The sequence below is a fragment of the Ictidomys tridecemlineatus genome, chromosome 3, assembly GCF_052094955.1.
Source record: "Ictidomys tridecemlineatus isolate mIctTri1 chromosome 3, mIctTri1.hap1, whole genome shotgun sequence".
NCBI classification, from domain to species: Eukaryota; Metazoa; Chordata; class Mammalia; order Rodentia; family Sciuridae; genus Ictidomys; species Ictidomys tridecemlineatus.
Window position 1 is genome coordinate 101,949,667 of NC_135479.1, and position 20,839 is coordinate 101,970,505.

Below are 20,839 nucleotides of genomic sequence, written 5' to 3' on the forward strand. Positions count from 1 at the left end.
ACGTGTGCAGAGCAAGGCGAGGGGGCGGCAGGTGCAGCGGGGCTTGCAATTACTGCCTGCTGCAGGCTGGGGTCTGCGTGCAGTGTTACCAGTCCAGCTGCCCGAGAAAGGAGTGCCTTCTCTGTCCAGCTCCTTCATTGCCTTTTACTCCCTACTTCCTTTTTCGACCTTCTCCCTTCGTTTTTTGCTCAGTGATCTTGGGAGAATCTCTTTGCTTTGCTTTTCTTCTCATTTCACTTGTAAACACCTGATGACCTCACTCATTGTTACGTTTGAGAACAGTGAAAATTCATATCAAGGAAAAAAGATGACCAATAATCTGTTCTTGTAATAAGGAACGAGTATCTAAAAACACAAATGCATCCTTAGAAATTTTCTAAAATTTATTTTCTATTTTTTCTTTCATTTAAATCTTGTTTTTCTAAAAAACAAAAACAAAACCTAGCAAACTTTCAAAAATAATTCTTATTCGATTTGCTTATTCTGTCGTTGATTTTTAAACTTTAGACTTTTCTCCCCAGCAGTTTCAGGTTCACAACAAAATCGAGCTCCAGGCAAACGTAGCCTATGTGCCACATTATCAACAGCCCTTTCTAAGGTGATGGGTAGTTATAATGGCAAGCCCACATCGGCACATCATTATTCCCCTAAGGTGGGATAGAAGAAACAAAAAACAGAAAGAAATCCTAAAGAAAGGGCAAGGAAGCTGGGTTCAGTGGCGCATTCCTGTAATGCCAGTGGCTCCGGAGGCTGAGGCAGGAGAATTGTGAGTTTTCAAAGCCAGCCTCCACAATGGGGAGACACTGAGCAACTCAGTGAGACCCTGTCTCTAAATAAAATACAAAATAATGCTGGGGATGTGGCTTAGTGGTTGAGTGCCCCTGAGAAAGAAAGGAAGGGAGGGAGGGAGGAAGCGAGGGAGGGAAAAGCAAAGAAATTTTTTTTTTTTTTGTGGTGCTGGGGATTGAATCCAGGGCCTTGTACATGGCAGGTAAGTATGCTACCAACTGAGCTATTTCCCAAGCCTGGAAATCTAATTTTAACCTGAGGTTTCTGCCTACCTTTCCAAGCTTGTCACTCCTGAAGCCAAGCTCTAGCCCAGATCTGTCATTCCCAAATTTCTGGGACATCTGAACATCTTGCAGTTAACCATAAATTCCCTTACTTATAATTACCTTATGCACTGTTAATTAGCCCACTAATATATTAAGCAAACGGCAGATATTTTAAGAAAACCTAAATTTTAGAGGACTTTCCAGTGTTAATTGATCAGATAATTGAGACCATATCAGCCTAAGAATTCTAAGAATGATCAAACATAAACAATCTTGTGATCACCAGACTGATGGTTTCTACATTCCTTCCCATACACAGCCCTCACCAAGTTTCCTTTAAAAAAGTAAGTGGGAACCCCAAAATTTGTCTCAATCTTTAGATGGCCCACATTCTCTTCTTTAATGTGTATTTCTTGGTTTATCCTAAAAGACATCTTTCTCTTGGAAATAGCCCACGTTCTCCCTTGAATGTGCATCTGGTTTCCTAATGAATCACTGTCCATGCCTTTACTGATATACCCTGGAAATCAATATTGGCCACGTAGGTTAAGGACTTCACTTTTCCTGAGTTGAGCTCCCCTCTTCTCCAAGAATTCTTTGAGTCTCACTTCTGATGATTTCTCTGGTGACAATCCAAAATTCAAAGTTTATATCTGGCTTCATTTTTGATGTAGTATATTCTATGGGTTTTGGCAAATGTATAATGACATGTATTTAGTATTATAGTACCATACAAAATATTTTCACCGTGCTAAAAATCCTTTATGTTCCTTGTCTCCTGTGTAATCCCTGGAAACAGCTGATCTTTTCATTGTTCTGGCTTTGCATTTTCCAGAAGAGTATATGTATAGTTGGAATCATAGTATGTGACTGGTTCAGCTTGGCTTCTTTAACTTTCTGGTATGTATTAAGTTTCTTCTATGTCTTTACATGGCTTGATGCTCATTTCTTTTTAGCACTGAATACTATTCCATCATCTGGACATTCACTGAAGGACATCCTGATTGCCTCCAGGTTTTGGCAATTATAAATAAAGCTGCTATAAATATTCATACACAGGTTTTTGTGTGGAACTAGGTTTTCACCTCCTTTGGATAAATACCAGAAAGCCTATTCTGGATTATATGGTATGTCTACTTTTATTAAGTGCCAAACTGGCTGGGCACAGTGGTACATGCTTGTAATCTCACAGTGACTCAGAAGACTGAGGCAGTAGGATTGCAAGTTTGAGGTTAGCCTCAGTAACACAGTGAGATCCTCAGCAGCTTGGCAAGACACTGCTCAAAATATAAAAACAAATAAATAAAAAGAACTGGGGGTGTGATTCAGTGATGAAGCATCCTTCGGTTCAATCCTCAGTACAAAAAAAAAAAAAAAAAAAAAAAAAACCACATTTGCCCCAGAGTCTTCCAAAGTAGTTATAAGGTTTTGTAGTCCTGCCAGCTATCAACCAGTTTCTGTTGCTCCCCTTCTTGTCTGCATGTGACATGTGACAGTAATGTTCTGGTTTGGGCCATTTGAATGGGGTATGGTGGTGAGTACTGCATTGTTTGAATCCTCATTCCTCTGATGACGTGATGTGGAGTATATTTCCATGTGTTTGCCATCTGTCTTCTTTAGGGAGATGTGGTCAAGTCTTTTCTCCCCTCATCTTTTTTTTTTGGTACTAGAGATTGAACCCAAGGGTGCTTAACCACAGAGCCATATCCCTAGCCCCCTTTTTTATTTAGTTTTGGTTTTTTAATGTGGTACTGGCAATTGAACCCAGTGCCTCACAGATGCTAGGCAAGTGCTCTACCACTGAGCCACAACTCCAGCCCTTTATATATTTTATTTAGAGACAGGGTCTCACTGAGTTGCTTAGGGTTTTGCTAAGTTGCTAAGGGTAGCTTTGAACTTGTGATCCTCCTGCCTCAGTCTTCCACTTTGGCCCATTTTTTAATGAGGCTTTTTTTCTTACTATTGAGTGTTAAGAGTTATTTATTTTGGATAACAATCTTTCATTAGCTCCAACTTGTACAAATATTTTTATATCTTTTCATTTTCTTAAGATAAATTTTTAAAGTGCACCTATTTAAGGTTTTCAAGATTCTTCCTCAATACCAGGGACCGGTGATATTACTCCCTCTGTAGGAGAACACATTTCATTTTGTAAATGCTTGACTTAAAAATTCTTGGAATATGATACATTTGCAGCCAAGCTTAGAGGAAGTATGGCAGGGGACAAGAGGCTAATGCAAGGAGTCTGACAACCAGGAAACCAAGGTGAGTAGCCCAGGGTGCTAAGATAGCAAGTTTTAAATGAATGAACACATTTTCCATATATGTTCTACAATTTCTAATTCCTCATTGATTTCCCTTTACTACAATCTTTGGAACCCTCTAGTGGCCATATGAAGACATGTGAATAAATGCTTTTCATTTTCAAATTCATAAAAGATTAAAAAAATCTTTAGGAATATGCTTTTTTTACTTCCAATTTAAGATAAGTTTAAAGTTAAAAACAAAAACAAAACAAAACAATAGCACATACCTCTCTCTTCTCAGATCTCAGTGACATTGACATGACAGAAAAGTGCCATGCAAGGTATCCATGACCTCAAAGAAAAGGACCAGTGGTCCAGAGACTGTAAAAAAACATAACCAAAAAGAGCTCTAAAAAATAGAAAGTAATGGATCCAAAACAATTGGTTTTACTGTCAGTTCCATGTCCTACCAAAGGTGCAGTGCACATGGAGAGGCTCCAGGGCCCTGAGGCTAGGCCCCCAGTGGGCATGAGAAGCATCACTAGGGGTGGACCCTCTCCTCTGCAGATTCCTGAGCCCTGCAAGGTGCTTTGTACAGACAGTACTGAGCCTCAGACGCCAGACTTCCTCACAGTTCTAAAGAGAAAAAGAAGCTCCCCAGAGGGAGAAGGAAACCTTTAAGTTGGAAATGTGAGGGTCCTGTGCCATCCCAGCATGATGACAGGAGCCCTGACTGTCCTGGGACCAGCTACAAGCTCCTTGGTGCCAACAGATCTTCCCGCAGCAGGCAGCAGTACCATTCTGACACCCACCCTCACCAAGGCCACAGGCCTTGTCCCTACAGGTGTCATCTTTCCACTGGGGCTAGGACTGACCCATGGAGAGATGGGATTCTGGAGGGATATCTGTGGTCTCATGGGACTACGGCTATTCATGGATGTGTCTTCAGGTAAGAGCCAAGAATAAAATGCTCACCTTAAAATTTATTTTTGGAAAACTCAATATCTAGCTATTTTTCATATTTTTGGATTGTAACACAAACATCGTCAACTTTCTGATGTAAAACTGTTCTTAGAACGTGTGCATACAATTTTTTACTTAGCAGGGGGCAGAAATTAAGAAAGTAATCAATTCAGTTTTAACAAAACTAGTACAAGTTTGTCTGAAGTAGGATGGCAACCCATGATCCCATTGATCTTTTGTGTAATGTATAAAAGGTTCAATCTGTACCTAAATCATTTGGACCCATTGCCTTATTTTTATTCATTTATTTATTTTTATATTACCTGGGATTGAATCCAGGGCCTCCAGCAGGCTAGGCAAATGCTCTATCACTTAGCTACACCCCCAGCACCTACCTGCCTTTATTTTATTTTATTTTTTGTACTGGGCATTAAATTCAGGGACATTGAACTACTGAGCCATATCCCCAGCCCTATCCCCAGCCCTATTTTGTATTTTATTTAGACAGTGTCTCACTGAGTTGCTAAGCACCTTGCTAAGTTCCTCAGACAGCCTTTGAATTCGGGATCCTCCTGCCTCTGTCTCCTGAGCCACTGGGATTATGGGAGGGAGGGAGGGAGGGAGGAAGGAAGGAAAGGAGAGAGGGAAAACAAAGAGCCTGTAATCCCAGCAGCTGGGAAGGCTGAGACAGGAGGATCAAAAGTTGAAAACCAGGGCTGGGGCTGTAGCTCAGTGGTAGAGCGCTTGCCTGGCATGGGAGGCACTGGGTTTGATCCTCAGCACCACATTTAATAAAATAAAATAAAGATATTTTGTCCATCTACAACTAAAGGCATTGTTTTGGTTTTTTTTTTTTCTTTTTAATACCTTTATTTTTAAGTGGTGCTGAGGATCAAACCCAGAGTCTTGCACGTGCAAGGTGAACGCTCTACAGGTGAGCTACAACCCCAGCCCCAACTAAAGACATTTAAAAAAGTTCAAAGCCAGCCTCAGCAACAGCAAGGCACTAAGCAATTCAGTGAGATCCAGACTCTAACATTAGTAAGTGACATTAAGTAACTTAATCATGCCTCCATTAAATAAAAACAATGGCCTCAGAGTGGTGGCAGTACCAAAGATGGAAACAGACCGAGAATAAACACAAAGGTGACAAGACCCAGCAATCTCACTTCTTGCTTACTGGTAGAGATCACAGGGGGTGCAACACCTGCATAAGGATGATTATTTTCGTGTTATTTTGTATTCTACACAGGGTGAGTAAATTTTTCTGTAAAGGTACAGAGAGTCACTGTGTCAGGTTTTGCAAGAACACAATTTGTTGCAACCATGCAACTCTGCAGCAGTGGCAGAAGCAGTGTGGACAGTGTGTTAAGGGGTACGCATGACTGTGTTGGCCCCAATGTCATGGGCAGAGACTGAAATCTGAATCTTACTAAGTGATTCTGATTGTTCAACCACTTGAAATAGAAATCTACTCTGGGTTGGGCAGGATTTAGCTCAAGGGCTGTAGTTTGCCAAGCCCTGTCTTCCAGCATTGAGTTGCAAAGGCTGCATTGTACTCCATTTTATCATGAGCTTGAGCTTGGGATACCACAGAACAATGAGCATCCTACCAAATGTGTTTAGACTGGCAGAATCCAAACTGAGGTGACATACAGAGGGAAAACAGCAGGACTGCAAAATCTCCACCCCTGTTTATGTGGGGAGGGTCTGAATAGTAGATTCTTTCTAGGTGCCAATCATGAAAACATGGTAAACCTTAAACAAAAAGCAACTCAGGACATGACAGGAAGCAGGGAACCCCACTCACTAGGGCAAAATATAAGCCCCAAAGCACACCTCAAGGACCCACATCCATCAGCCTACCCTCCCTGCCTATAGTTACCACTGTTATTCCCTGTCCACAGATAGTGTGCTGGGGAGGTTAAGACTCATATAACCTACTTAATTTCTACACTCTTTTGCATTGTCTCACAATGAGCTTTTGGGGGACAAAGCATATCTAAACCATAATAGGCCCCAACTCCAAATATCATCAGATTGGGGGTTGGGCTTTAACAAAGGAATTTGGGAAGGATACAATGCATCCATAACACATCCCAATGTCTTTCTTATGCCAACTTAATATTCAAGTGTCCTACCGACAAATCAACATGTTGAACTACAAATGGCGCTACTCTCTGGCAACCAGTCCAGTCCTGGGTCCATTCCGAAGTCGTGCACTCATAAATTGCTCCGATCGAATGTCCATCACATTCTACACAAATGATGGGAGGATGCTTATACCTGACAAAAGAGGGAACTAATTAGTTTAGTCAAAAGTAGAAAACATTTAGTCCTAGACGTACCACAGGATTGATGTTTTCTGATGTAAACCAAGAATAAACCTCATAAGAAACAGTGATACATGTGTACCTTGACTTAAGATTGGGCCACATCCTGATAAATATTTTAAATGGAAAATAAGTTCAAAATATGTTTATGTCCCAATAAAACCCATCATGAAGTTGAAAATAAGTTGAGCCCAGAGACCACCTATACAGTGAATACTATATCCCTAAGTCAGGCTGTAATACATGTATATTTGACACTTTCTAGGGATGAACATACCCAACAGAAACAACTTCACTTGACTCTTTGCTGTCTTCAGGATGACTCACACTGTGGGCGTCTGAATATCACAGGCTCCATCCAGGATTCTCAAACTTTGCTAGCACACTGGAATCCACTGGGGAACCTTAGAAAAACATGGATCTCTATCTCTAACACAATATATTCTTATTTACTTGGTAAGGGGGATTTAGGCATTAGAAATTTTGAAAGCTCCTGAGTAACTGTAATGTGCAGCAAAATTTGGGAACCACTGGGCTTAATCTCACTGGCCTAAAAATAAAAAATATATTTCTCTTTCACATGACAAGTCCAACATGAGTCTCAAGGAGACTCTGCTTACTAGGGTCAATCAAGACCACCATTTATGATACTGTCTTTTCAACCCCAGGCCTCAGGGACCAACACAGCTGGAGAGAAGGCATGAAGAGCCACGGCTCACAAATGCTTTTGCTTAGAAACAAGACACCATGCTTCTGCCTACCATTCCATGTGCTTACTACATATTTACCTGTGCCTAACTATGGGGAACTGTGGTTCTCCACATACCCAGGAGAGGAGAACAGGAAACATAGGAGAGCATGGGTATCTCCTACATTTTCACATCACCATACACTGAATGCTTGCCTTTTTGATGTTCCCTGGCCACATCATTTTGTTCCAAGTCTTGAATCTTGTCTTCTATTTCATGTCATGAACTAATTTATAAATCTACAAATAAATATATCTACAAATAATCCGATATTTCTAAATGATACATATTTCTAAATGATACACTGCATTCCTTTGTAACTTGTACTGTACCAAAAAACTCTTGTCAAACTGATTCATATAATTTGAAGAAAAAAGCGTGAAGGCTATTATTTCTAAATCTGGCATGACCTGATGGTTTGCCGCCGAGTATGACCTAAAAAAGCAGGCACATCGTGGGGCTTATTCTCCTCTTTCCCTCTCCTTGCAGAACAAAACAAATAACCTTTGGTAAGACAGGAACAGCGAGGCTTGTCACAGTCATTTCTACTTACAAATTCTTTTTTTTGTGTATGTGTGTTGCTAGGGTCTAACCCAAAAGCTCATGCATGATAGCAAGAGCTATACCACTGAGCTAAATCCCCAGCCCCACTACTTATAAACTCTTGCCAGTTTGCCCAGATTTGGATACTAATGCAACTAAACAGGTGGATGAGCCCAAGAGTTTTTTGAAATCTTACTTGAATAAATGCTTTTAATATATATTTTTTGGTACTGGGGATTGAACCCAGAGACACATCCCCAGCCTTTTTTATTTTGAGACAGGTTGTTTTCACTAAGCCTTCGCTAAGTTGCTGAGGCTGATCTCAAACTTGTGATCTTCCTGCCTCAGTCTCCCAAGTTGCTGGGATTATAGATTACATTACTTTTTCAAAACCTGGGATATACCCAATTCCAGAACACAGATAAGCACCTATACTTTGTTTAAGTATGTGTATATATGTTCAACCTAGTTTTAAAAATTAAACGTGCAATCCTGTGCACCAGGTGAAATGATACATTGACATATGTATTATTATGGATTGCATATATATAAAACGGAGAGGTACTGATACAGAATGAACTCTATAATACTTTAAGGGAAAAAAGAGTACACAGAATTGTGGATATACAATTACTTGAATATAGGTATGCCACCCATCTTTAGAAACACCAAATTGGTCACTGCTGCTATAGAATACAGGAGATACTTTTCATTTATGCCTTTGTGTGCTGCTTAAACCATTAAATATTCCATATAAGCCCTTCCTACAGAGGACACACCAACTAACGAGAAGAAGGACAAGCAATCGAATAGAGAAACACCAAAGGAAAAGGACAAACAACCCAGCAGAATGGTTGATGCTTTGTAAGTGCAGTGACTCAGGAGGTTGAGGCAGAAGGACTGCAAACATGAGGCCAGCCTCATCAACTACATAATTTCTTGCCTCAAAATAAAAAGGGCTGAGGATGTATCTCAGTAGTAAAGGCTTAATCCCCAGCACTGCAAGAAGAAAGAAATGAACCATGCCCTTCAGTAACACCAAATGAGTGTGCAAGGGCATGGTGTCTAAGCAGTGCATTGCAGTGACCCACAGCACACTGGGTTCACACTGCCTGCATTATGATCTCATATCCAACTTTGTGACACTGGCATCTACCTCACAGACTTGTTATGAGAATTAAATAATTTAACACACACTTTGTAAATTCAAAAAATGTTTTACTCAGGATTGAATCCAGAGGGACTCTACTACTGAGTGATATCCCCAGTCCGTTGTATTTTATTTTGAGACAGGGTCTTGTTAAGTTGCTTAGGGGCCTCACTAAGTTGCTGAGGCCAGCCTCAAACCTGCTCTCCTCCAGCCTCAGCTTCCCGAGTTGCTGGGATTACAGGAATGTGCCACCATGCCAAGCTATAACTACTACAGGATGGCTGTTGTTTTTGCAGTGTTGGAGGTTGAAACCATGGCCTCAAACATGTTAGGCAAGTGCTTTTGCTCTACCACTGAGCTACAAACTAGCCTGATAAAAAACTTAACTTGACGAATTTAAAGGCAAAAACAGTTAAATTTAAAATGTCTTTATTCATTTATATAGCAAATACTGCAACCTACTTAAAAAAGTCTCTCAATGTGTCAACTTAGCTAAAAATCTCATGTATCTTTTTTCCATCACATATTGACATGATACAGGATGCAGGATATAGAAGTCAATTTAATAGACATTAAATAATTTCATACATATTCGGAATCTTGCACAACTCCTTAAAATTACAGACCAACATTAAATATTGGCACATGGATATTCCATGAACACAAACGGGTTTCACAGAAGATGTGCTTGTACTGGTTTATGGTAACCACCTTGCTTTCTGTGAATCTTTAAATACCCAATTCCAAATCTTCCAGCTCCTGGAGAAGGGCTTTCTCTTTTTGAATTTTCTCCAACTAGAAAAGTTTGAAACAGTAAAGTTATTAAATAGGAAATAAAATAATTATTGCCTGTATAACTGAACAAACTTAGAGATTAGAGAAACCACTTAGAGAAGGAGGATTGCTTATACTTTATCAGATCTACTGATAAACAGATAAAAAACATATATAAGAAACAAATTCTATATTTGATTTCTACGGTGAATCAAAAGGGCAAAAGACAGAAGCTGTCTCACTATGTCCCTTCAGTCCAGTGAAATTTCCATTCCTCATTTGGGCTTAAGAGTGCTGAGGAGAAGGGGCAGGCAGCACAGCAGCAAGAACCACAGGAAGGGAGAGACCCCACATTTGCCTCTTCTCTTCTAAAGAGCAGCTCCAGCACCAGTGCCCCCAGGAATAGCGGCTCAATCGCCATGATCTACATCCACTCTTCCCTACCACAGTCTGACTCTGGTCCAAGGTGACCACCAAAAGAATCTGGCATGCAGGGGATGGTGATATGGCTCAAGTGGTAACACGCTTGCCTGGCATGCGCGGGGCACTGGGTTTGATCCTCAGCACCACATAAAAGTAAAGATGTTGTGTCCACCCAAAAACTGAAAAATAAATATTAAAAAAAAAAAAAAAAGAATCTGGCACGCAGTTTCCAAAACAAGTTAAATCCACATGCTCATTTTCCTGATTAAATAATTGCTTGTAATAAACACGAAATGATGGTAATGACTAAGAGACCAAAGGAAAAATGCAGAAAATACCTGATTTTTTTCTAGCTGCTTTCCAGCTGCTGCTTGTTCTTTCAGTTGTTCAATAGCTTTCAGTTTCTGTAAGTATCAAACAAGGGTCAAGAGGAAGAAAAGTCATGTCCTCAAGCAAATTTTCTTATTAACAATCATATGAATATAAAACTTGAATAAGGAGAATTTTCTGACATTTCTATCAAGAATGGCCTGTGAAAATACTGGGGTAAACTAATTTTTTTTTTAAGTTAAATATAAGACCATGTATATTAGGGCTGGGAACACAGCTTGAGGGCACAGGACTTTCCTGGCACACATGAGGCCCTAGGTTTCATCCCCAGCACCACCAAAATACAAAAATAAAACTGTACAAGTTTAAACATGAGATTTGGCAAAATATTTTTTTCAAGCTTTTAATTAAGTTATCACTAAATATATCACTTATTTTGCCATTTGTTTTGACATCCATTGTACCTGGATGACGACAGGCCTTGTGAGTGTTGGCAGCAGGTACTGGGGAATGGAGCCTGGGATACATCCCCACCTGGTTTATATTTTTTATTTTGAAAGAGAGTCTTGCCAAGTTTCCCAGCTGGTCTTGGCCTCTCGATCCTCCTGCCTCAGCCCCTGAATCCCTGGGACTGCAGACATGTCTCACCATGTCGGACTACAATTGAGGCCGTAAGAGCAGCTCACATACAGCTAGATAAGGTTCAGAGACCTCCTACCCCACAGGGGAAATTTCATAAATTAATAAACTTCTTCATCTTAAAACTGGGACAAAATATCACCGGTATCTAAAGAAATAGTGAGTAAAGTATCAGCATTTTCTGTACAAATGCACATTACTTCTTATTACTCCAAAAATTAATGAAAGTAGCCCTTAAGCATCTGTGATGAGAACTAAAATGAGTGCCATCCTAATTACAGTATTTCATAGTGGGAAACAACAAAGCAAGCATCTTGGCTCCCTGTTGTTGGGCAGCTAAGCACTGCTATTTTTCTGGATGTGATTCTCAAGTATATTCTTTTCAACACACACATCTGCTTTTCATTTAAAAGTCTCTTACCTTTTTTAGGTTCCTGATTTTTTTATCTACTTCAGGGTCACCAGAAGTTGCCTGGGAGACGGTGTTCCAAGATGTGCTCTGCGGAGTAGGAGTTGGTGCCACATCTGGACTCTGGTCATTTTTTGCTTCCTACAGGAAATATTTTTAAGAATTCAATTTTAAAAATGAAGACATTAAAGCATTTCAATCCACAATCCTGACATGTAACATGAAAGCCAAATGTCAATTTCACCTACACTTTATTATTTGAAGAACCTGGATTAAAGGCCTCGTCAGACACTTACGTGTTCCCATAATGACCACATCGGAGGCTCTTACGTGTTCCCATAATGACCACATAGGGGTGCACCAAGAGGTTCCTTGACCAGTACTCTGGGATGTGCCACAGTGTTGTGGATGGTTTGGGACTATAGAGGGCTTTGCTGATGAAGATGTGTCACGTCTTGCTCTGTGGTACCCTGCCAGCATGCAGGTATGTCACTTCTCAATCTGTGATGCTCTCCCAATGCACAGAATGTGTAGGGGCAGTCCGTGTAACAGAGGGTGCTAGAAAGAGAGCAGCTCACTGCTCACCTCCAGACTAGCTCAACTCTACAGCCAGGTACCAGGGAAGGCTGCCCTTTTCCCCTGCATGCTCCCAGTACGACCAGACCTCTGACTCCCTCTAGCCTCCACCCTCCTTGCTGAAGGACCACCTGTGAGCCACTTTCACATCCCCAAGGTGCCATACACTCTTGCCTCCTTGCCTCTATGTACACTGTCCCATGTTTAGAATACTTCCCCACAAGTTACCTGTTGGCCTACCCAGCCTCTAGGCCTCCTGGGAAGTTCCCACATCACAGATCTGGGTTTGCTGCACCTATCCCAGGCTACCCTCCCCCCTTGGCAGGTTCTCCCCAGGACAGCTGGTTCCCCAGCACAGCACTGGCCTGAATGCATACGCTAAATAAATGAAAAGAGCAAAACCACAACTCTCCTTTGTAATTATCAGATACGTGCTTTGACGAGGGGAGGAAAAAAGCTATAAGTCTTTCCAGGCAAAGATTGGGTTGCTCTTCCTTCTGAAGGTCAACAGAACACTGAGTGCCCCAAGCCTTGGAAACCTTCTAGATGGGAAATTCTTAACTCCCAGTGCATCCCAGGAAGAACACAGATAGGATGTTACTCTAGTTCTCCAACTCTAAAAGAGCCTGCCTAAGATTTTGTAAAGAGGATAAGATTGTAGTCATTTTTTTAAAGGCATATTGGTGTCACTTTTGTACATGGCAAGAAATATTAATTCCTTTCCTATTATGTGAAAACACACTATTAAGCACTTAAGAGTATTCAGAAAGAAAATATGTAGCTTTTATTTATTTATTATTTTTCCCCCAGTACTGGGAATCAGACCCAGGGCCTAGAACATGCTAGGTAAGCACTCTATCACTGAGCTACAGCCTTAGTGCACCCCCGCCCCTGGCTTTAATTATAAGATAGGGCCTCCCTAAGTTGTCCAGGCTAGTCTCAAACTTGCTATCCTCTTGCCTTAATCTCCCAAGTAGCTGGGATTACAGGTGTGTCCCACTGGGCTCAGTGTTAGTTTCTATTCTTAAGGAGCCTATGAATTTTGATAATGTAAAGTCTGGTATTTTTCATTTTTCGTAATATAAAAATAGATGATAGAAGTGGCTTAAAGAAGATGGATATTTTGCCCACCAACATTCATTTCTGGTCAGGTATAGTGGTGCACACTTGTAATCCAAACAACTCAGGAGGCTAAGATTTGAGGATCACAAGTTCAAGACCAGCCTCAGTCACTGTCTCAAAATATAAAATAAAAAAAGGGTCGGGGATGGAGCTCAGTGATAAGAACCCCTGGGTTCAATCCCCAGAACCCAAAAGAAATTTTAAAAAAAGAAATCAATTCTGATATCAGATAAAAATTTAAAACTTTAGTTATTTGTAATGAGCTGAGAATGTGTCTTTTTTCGAGGAAGAAACATTAGTTATAAATGTGAAAAAGTGTTAAAATTAGGTAAAACATGAAATTTGATTTTCTACCATAAACTAACCAAAAGTAAGTTAAAATGTCTGCTTTATTATACTTAAATTCTGGTCATGTGTACATGAAAAGATTTATTTCTTAAGCCTCAACTCTTTATGGTAAAGTTGATAAGCTGAGAAAATCATAACCTGACTATGCTATTTTTGGTTATTTAATTCAGTCAGGATTGGAAGATCCAGGCAGGGTACGATCCTGTCATAGGGCATTTAGCTCCACTCAATCACATAGCCGTAACTTTTACAACTCTGGCCAGTCATCTTAAAACGCACTCACAGAGTACCTGCAAGGTGAAAACCCTCTGCCCACCAGAACAGCAAAGAGCACCTCTGTAGAGAGGGTTCAGGGACACCAATAACTGTAGGTGTCTGTATGGCTTCATGGATGCACTAGGGAACTTCTGTAACTACTATGCTTTAAATTAATGGCACTATTTTTTTTTCTTTTTTTAAAGAGACACAAAGACTACCTTTAAGAAAATTTTAACTATTTTAAAATTACTTTTTCTAAATAAGACATACTGATTCTGTAATCTCCCCCAAATTTTATGTGCTCAAATATCAGAAAATCATACAAAATAAACAACTAATATTTTATCACAAAAGAATCTTCATCAACAATGATCATATTAAAATACCTTTTGATAATATGAAGAAAATTTGCTTATGAAAATAGGATTCTAAGTTAAGTAGATTTCAGAGGGACCCTCAATCTCCAGGAAGAGTAATCTGACCTAACAGTGTTTGTGAAGACACCGATTTCTGGTAACAACCAGCTCCAGCACAGATCCCTACCAGGAGGACAAAATTGCTTTTATACAAATCTAATGCATAGAATGGATTTTTTTTTTACTTAAAATAACCTAAAGGTGACTTTTTAAGATATTTCTGAAGATGAAACATATTAACTACAAAAGAGAACCATGGTGTTTTTTAAAAGCCAAGATTTTAGCAGAATATGGTTACATAATGTAATTCTCTTAAAATAGTACTCCTATCAAAAAACCTAAGCAACCTAGGCCTGTTACCAGCAAGATTGAAGGAAAGATACAGCAATTAGCTGCTAAAAATCCACGCCACTGTTCTGGTCTGAATGTTGGTAGAGCTTGATGCCAGCGAGACTGACAGGCAGGGCTGTGGGAAGTGAGTAAGTCAGGAAGACTCTGCCTTCAGGAGTGTATATGAATTCTTAAAAGCCTCAAGCAACTCCCTGGACTCTTCCATCACAGGAGGACACGCAGAAGACCATGTCAATGAGAAACAAGTCCCCCAGACACAGAGTCTGCCGATACCTTGTTTTTAGGCCTCTAGAAATATGAGGTATGAATTTCTGTTGTTTACAAACCCCAGTCTAAGGTATTTTCTTACAGTACTCACTCTATCTGAACCTAAAAATGCAGTCACTATAACCTCACTAACCAGACACTGCTAGCCAATATGTTAAAGACTTGATGCTCAGGGTGGTACTAATGGGAAGAAAGATAGCCTTTAGATGGTGGAGTCAAAGGAAGATTCTCAGGCCACTGGGGACATGCTCTTGAAGACAGTAGGATACCAGCCCCTTTCTCTTCCTCTCTATTCCCTTGCTCATGATGAGGTGAGCAATTTTGCTCTACCACAGGTTACTACCATGATGTACTACCCACCACAGGTCCAAAGCCAAAGGGCCAATAGATCATGGACTGAAACTCTAAAACTGTGAGTCAAAATAAACCTCTGTCTTTATAAGATGACTACCTCAGGTATTCTGTTACAGTGATAGAAAACTAATAGTCACCCATCATATAGATTGGATTACTTAGAAATCCATAGGCAAACAAAAAGAAATTCTGGCTATTTAAGTCTAACTCCAGCTACATTTTATAACATAACATTCAAATCTTCAAAACCAAAGTTCATTACATTTAAAGGTTCAAAGCTAAAATTTAATTGGTTTTCTTTTTGGTTTGTTTGTTCTATTTTGAAGAGATCAGTACCCCAAATACCTGCTTGGCAGCTTTCTTAGCTTCATGCTTCCTTTGATTTTTAAGGGCTGTTTTTGATAATGGCTTCTCATTTCCTGTGTGTGGTTTCATATTCTGAGGTGGTTCTTCTTCATGCTATGGAAATATAAAACAAACAATTGTGAAATGGAGTCCATGTTTTTTAAAATACATATAATAACAACAAATAATATGCTTTTGTTGGTATAGGATAAGCTTATTTTATCATTTTACTTTAAAATCACTGACAGAGATCATTGAAAAACTCTTATTAGTGGTAGCACACGCTCACTGTCATAATGGATTGAAAGAGGATCTTTCTACTTGTTCGCATATATCTTTTGGTTCTCTAAAAGCTGGCAAAATTCACTTGAGTTTTATTCAAAAAAGGAGTTTTTCTTTCTCTGGCACAACTAGAGACACAGGGCTCATAAGATGGGATACCACCAGGAGCTGCTTTTGGTATCTGTCCTTCAGCAGGAACCCAGTCGCCTCACACCTTCCTCACACAGGGACCGCCCCCCAGGCCTCAACTTGTGAAACCAGAGATGGGAAAGATGAGCAACTTTCCCAGGCTGGTGTTGGCGCCCAGGGCCTTGCACCCGCTGGGCAGTGCTCTGCCACTGGGCCTCCCCCAGACCTAGCCATGTTTGAATGGGACACTTTGGTAGAACTCAAGCAGTTACAGTCACTGTGTGCAGTCAAGGAGGAAGCACTGGTCTTTTGTTTTTGTTTATGTAGAAGTGAAGACTGGCATAAGGAAGATGTAAGAATATTTAATCTTCAAAGGCATCTATTTCCCTAAGTGCTATCTGTACATCCAATTGACATGAACAGACCATTTCATAGCTCTTGTATAGTGACTTTCATAATAACACCAGCAATACTGTTGCTTATTCTTGGAGCACCTCTATTTCTTAATACCATCCTAGAAACCCAGGGTGTTCCCTAAGCTCTGAAATGCTAACTTTTTAAAAAAATATCAGAATCTGACCAACACTATGGTCATAACTTTACAGCAATGGTGGGTAACTAATGGCCTAAACATAACATATGTGTTTTTGACCAACAGTGTCTTTAAAATTCAGAAATTTCACAAAGGCAATCAGACCATGTTTTCTTGAAGTTCAAACATTTGGGCAACTTGGATCAAGAATCCCCATGGGAAGCAGCAGCTGTGGCAGCCCAGCTGCAGGGCCTGCCTTGTCTCACTCCACTGGCGTGGCCTGGCCTCCTCAAGAGTGACCTCCTCATCAGCTTAACAGGGTGCGCGGCTGGACTTCCTCAGCTCCAGATTCTCAACAATTCCTGCCCTAATCTGGATCCTACCAGATACTAAGACACACAGGACACAAGATATAGGTCCAGAGAAGTCTACACAGTGAAAATTTTTTTCCTATCAAAGTAGTAAAACTTTACTTACCAGTTTGGAATTGGTGATGGGTTTATTTCTCAAAGCTGGAGGTCTGTAAGCTGTGGCAACTTTAGGTTCGTCATTGGGCACTTCACTTGGAACTGCTTGGTAAGTTATTCTTTTTGCTGGAAATATTCCATCCAAAAATGGCTGCCAGGAGACCTGCCACAACTCTGCGTTCGATGGCACATCATGCTTGTGCAAGACAGAGCCAGTGTAGTGCCAGACTTTGTACCCATTGTTAACACGTAACCGGGGAGCACACGTGGCTGTTAAGATGTGCTCACCATCTGGGCACCACGCAAAGTATGTAGAATCAGAAGCCACTGGTTTAGAGATGAGTTTGTAGTTCTTAACATCCCACACTTCCATCTGTCCCCTCAGATTTCCAAACCCAGCCAGGACTAATATGTGTCCATGAGGGCTGAAGTAGGCTGCATTTCGAGGCCCAGTGCCAAAGTCGAACACAGGGTCACATTTCAGGTTGAAGACCGTCGCCTTGGCAGGCATGAAGCCATACACGGCACAGAACTCGGTGGAGCTGGAATTCCACGCTACATCATAGATGGGGCCACTTTTTGCTAGAAAAAGAATACAAAATCCAAATTAGAAATAAAGAATTATATGAATATTATATTAGCACAAGTTATAAATACACAGAAATCATAAACATATCAAACAGTAAAATAACAACATAACAAACATATCAAACAGTAAAAAAAAAACCTCTAAGAATTTCAAGGCATATTGAAGTTAGAATATTCCTATATGATATATTGTGAGCATTAATATGTAATCATAAGTTTATTTAAGAACTTTTATGGAATCCTAATTTATTTTAAACATTTTGGCAATATGGGCTCATGGAAACCAATATGAGTTTATTACTATTAATAAAAAACAAGGGCTGAGGTGGTGGCTCAGCGGTAGAGTGCTCGCCTAGAACATGCAAGGCCCTGGGTTCGATCCTCAGCCCCACATAAAAAAATAAATAAATAGAACAAAGCTATTGTGTCCAACTACAACTAAAAAATAAATATTAAAAAAATGTTGGGGCTGGGGTTGTAGCTCAGCGGTAGAGCACTCGCCTCACATGTGCGAGAACCTGGGTTCGATCCTCAGCACCACATAAAAATAAGTGAAATAAAGGTATTGTGTCCAACTACAACTAAAATAAATAAATATTTTTTAAAAATGTTAAAAATAAAGCCAAAACAAACAAAAACACACTTTTCTGAAATGGGGTCTTGCTCTATGTCCCAGCTGATCTCACACTCCTCAATTCAGGCTCCTCTTACTCAGCCTCCCGTAGGCTAGGACAAGAAAGAACCACAGGCACGTGTTACCATGCCTGACAAGTGTCTGTCGTTATTTTTGAAGGAGTAATATATAAAATGGTAATAAAAATGTAAACTATATAAAGATATACATGCCACAAAAATAAGTTCCTCTAAAAAAGGCAATCCCCTCCCTGTTATATTTCTTGCATACTCTTTCAGAATATTTTTGTTGAAATAAAGCATCTGTCTCCTAAATAGACACATAAGTGACACAGCTCCAGACCTGTTATTGATTTAGTCTCCATCTTGGGGTTTCAACATGGGCACGTGCAGCTGGTCAGTTCTTCCTCAGCCGCACTGTGTTCCATCACCAGCCCACTGCCTTCTTCCCACAGAGTGTGCACCGCATCTGCAGGCATACAGCTGCGAGCTACCAGGGCATGCGCACTTCCTTGCCCACCATAGTGCCCTCCCAGGAGGTGTGCCTGCGCATGTGCCTAGCAACAACGTGTGACCATGCAGGTCCCCTGGCTCTGGTACTATGCAGGTTCATGCTTTCACCTTTGCCAGTTTATTAAGTAAAAATTGGTATCTTACGTTTATTTCTACTCTTTTAATTATAAGCTAATCAATTACAAGCAATTTAATTTTTGCTCCTGTGGACAATTCTTACTGTCTCACGCCTGTTCTTCTTCCCAGTTACAAACTGGATTTTACTTGATATATTAAGAATATTCACCTTTTCTCATACTCATCCCTTGTCTGCTCTAAAAAATTATATTTCACATATTTTTTTTTGCTTGCTTTGATTAACTCCTTTCTTCTTTCAATGTAGAAATCTATAATTTATAACATATTCAACTTTTTTACATATGACTTCTGTCTTACTTAGAAAATCTTTTTCTACCCTATGATTAGACAAAAATTTCTTTCATATTTTCTTCTAGTTCCTTTGCAGTCTTATATAATTTTATGGTCTAACTGGAATTTATTTTGGTGAAGAGGTAGAAATACCAATTTTTTATTTCAAATGGCTAGCTAGTTGTCCCCAAACCACAAATAAAACAATCATTTTCTCCATTGATTCAAATGTTGACTTTATATTAATGCCTATAGAAATACAGTTTTCTTTCTGGACAATTCTATTCAACAGATTTATTAGCCTGTCTATAAGTCAGAAACAAGTAATTATCATTGCTCTTCTTTTACAAAAGTTTTCAAAACATTCTTGTATGTTCATGTTTCACTATCAACCTTAGGACCAGCTTATCCAATTAGACAAAAGCAACAATGACTTAAATTTTTAGACTAATTGGGAGAAATAACATCTTTTAAACTGATTTTTATTAAAGGTCATAATTTGTCTTTCTGAAGAGTTATAAAGTTTTCCTTCCATAGTCCTATATACATTTTATTTTTGTGCTATATTTGGAAACTTTTCTTCCATTATTCAAGTGGCTGTTTTTTTATACTTCATCCATACCAGCAAAGATAATTCAGTTTTCTCCTTTCCAAATTGCATATTCTACTTCTTTTGATCACTTACATTTGCAAGGTATTTTAGCCATTCTTGTTTTGTATCTGACTTCAATGAGAATATAGTTTTTTGCATGCAAGATTATTCTACTTACATATGTTCAATTCAAAATAGAAAAAAAATCAGGGACCTGCTAGAATGTTAAAACTATTACTAATTGAGTTCATCAAAACAAGAGATACAGTGGTGACATTCCTGGATGTTATTCACAATTCTGAAAGTAATTCTCAACTCACTAGAATGACTTGCTGTCATAATTAGTCAAGTACGTCCTAGAAGAAATAACACAATGGGATTGCCACATTCAGTAAGTCCTAACTATCGGCATGTTGGCATAATACAAATAAATTAACTGAGTTCTGTCAAAATTGGGTATGTCTAAGAATAATTTTAAGTTTCTTAATTAAGAGGAACTATATCTTATATTATAGATTATAGCATCTTTGTGGCATATTATTTTTTATACTGTTGTTTTATCAAAGAAAGACAAAGGAATACTCACGTAACTGCACTACTGCGCTCTCTCCATTGGTCGCAATGTAGTGCAGTGTCTGTTCTCCATAGTACGAAGCACCTGTCTTGTCCACGTCTGTACTGGCTATCACGAGCACAGCAGTAGCTGCAACAGCAAACACTTTAATTAAATTTAAACACAGGTCATGGGCAGGGATTGTGGCTCAGGGGTAGAGCACTCGCCTAGCACGTGCAAGGCCCTGGGTTCGATCCTCAGTACCTCATAAAAATAAATGTGTTGTGTCCATCTACAATTAAAAAATAATCAGCTGGGGCTGTGGCTCAGCGGTAGAGCACTCATCTCACACATGTGAGGCCCTGGGTTCAATCCTCAGCACCACATAAAAAAGTATTGTGCTCATCTACAACTAAAAAAAATGTAAAAAAAAAAAAAAAAACCCACAAATCATCACGGATACTCCTTTTTAAATACATGTACGTGTCTAA

At 39.6% G+C, this 20,839-nt stretch overlaps 1 protein-coding gene across 4 annotated transcripts in view; it reads right to left on the reverse strand.

Annotated features, from left to right (window-relative positions):
• Positions 1-2,921: 2,921 nt before the first annotated feature.
• The window catches only part of Eif2a (eukaryotic translation initiation factor 2A), a 38,422-nt gene continuing 20,504 nt past the window's right edge, over positions 2,922-20,839 (reverse strand). For 2 of the 4 annotated variants that reach the window (XM_005339907.4, XM_078043561.1), the window contains exons 9-14: positions 20,382-20,498; positions 17,072-17,643; positions 15,652-15,765; positions 11,627-11,755; positions 10,575-10,640; positions 9,452-9,834 (exon numbers count right to left, since the gene is read on the reverse strand). In XM_005339907.4, the coding sequence (XP_005339964.1) occupies positions 9,769-9,834; positions 10,575-10,640; positions 11,627-11,755; positions 15,652-15,765; positions 17,072-17,643; positions 20,382-20,498 (1,064 nt within the window). In that variant the 3' untranslated portion in view covers positions 9,452-9,768. Of the gene's footprint in view, positions 3,683-4,264; positions 6,551-9,451; positions 9,835-10,574; positions 10,641-11,626; positions 11,756-15,651; positions 15,766-17,071; positions 17,644-20,381; positions 20,499-20,839 lie in introns of those variants that run through there. The other 2 variants (XR_013436611.1, XM_040270004.2) reach the window with 2 other exon arrangements.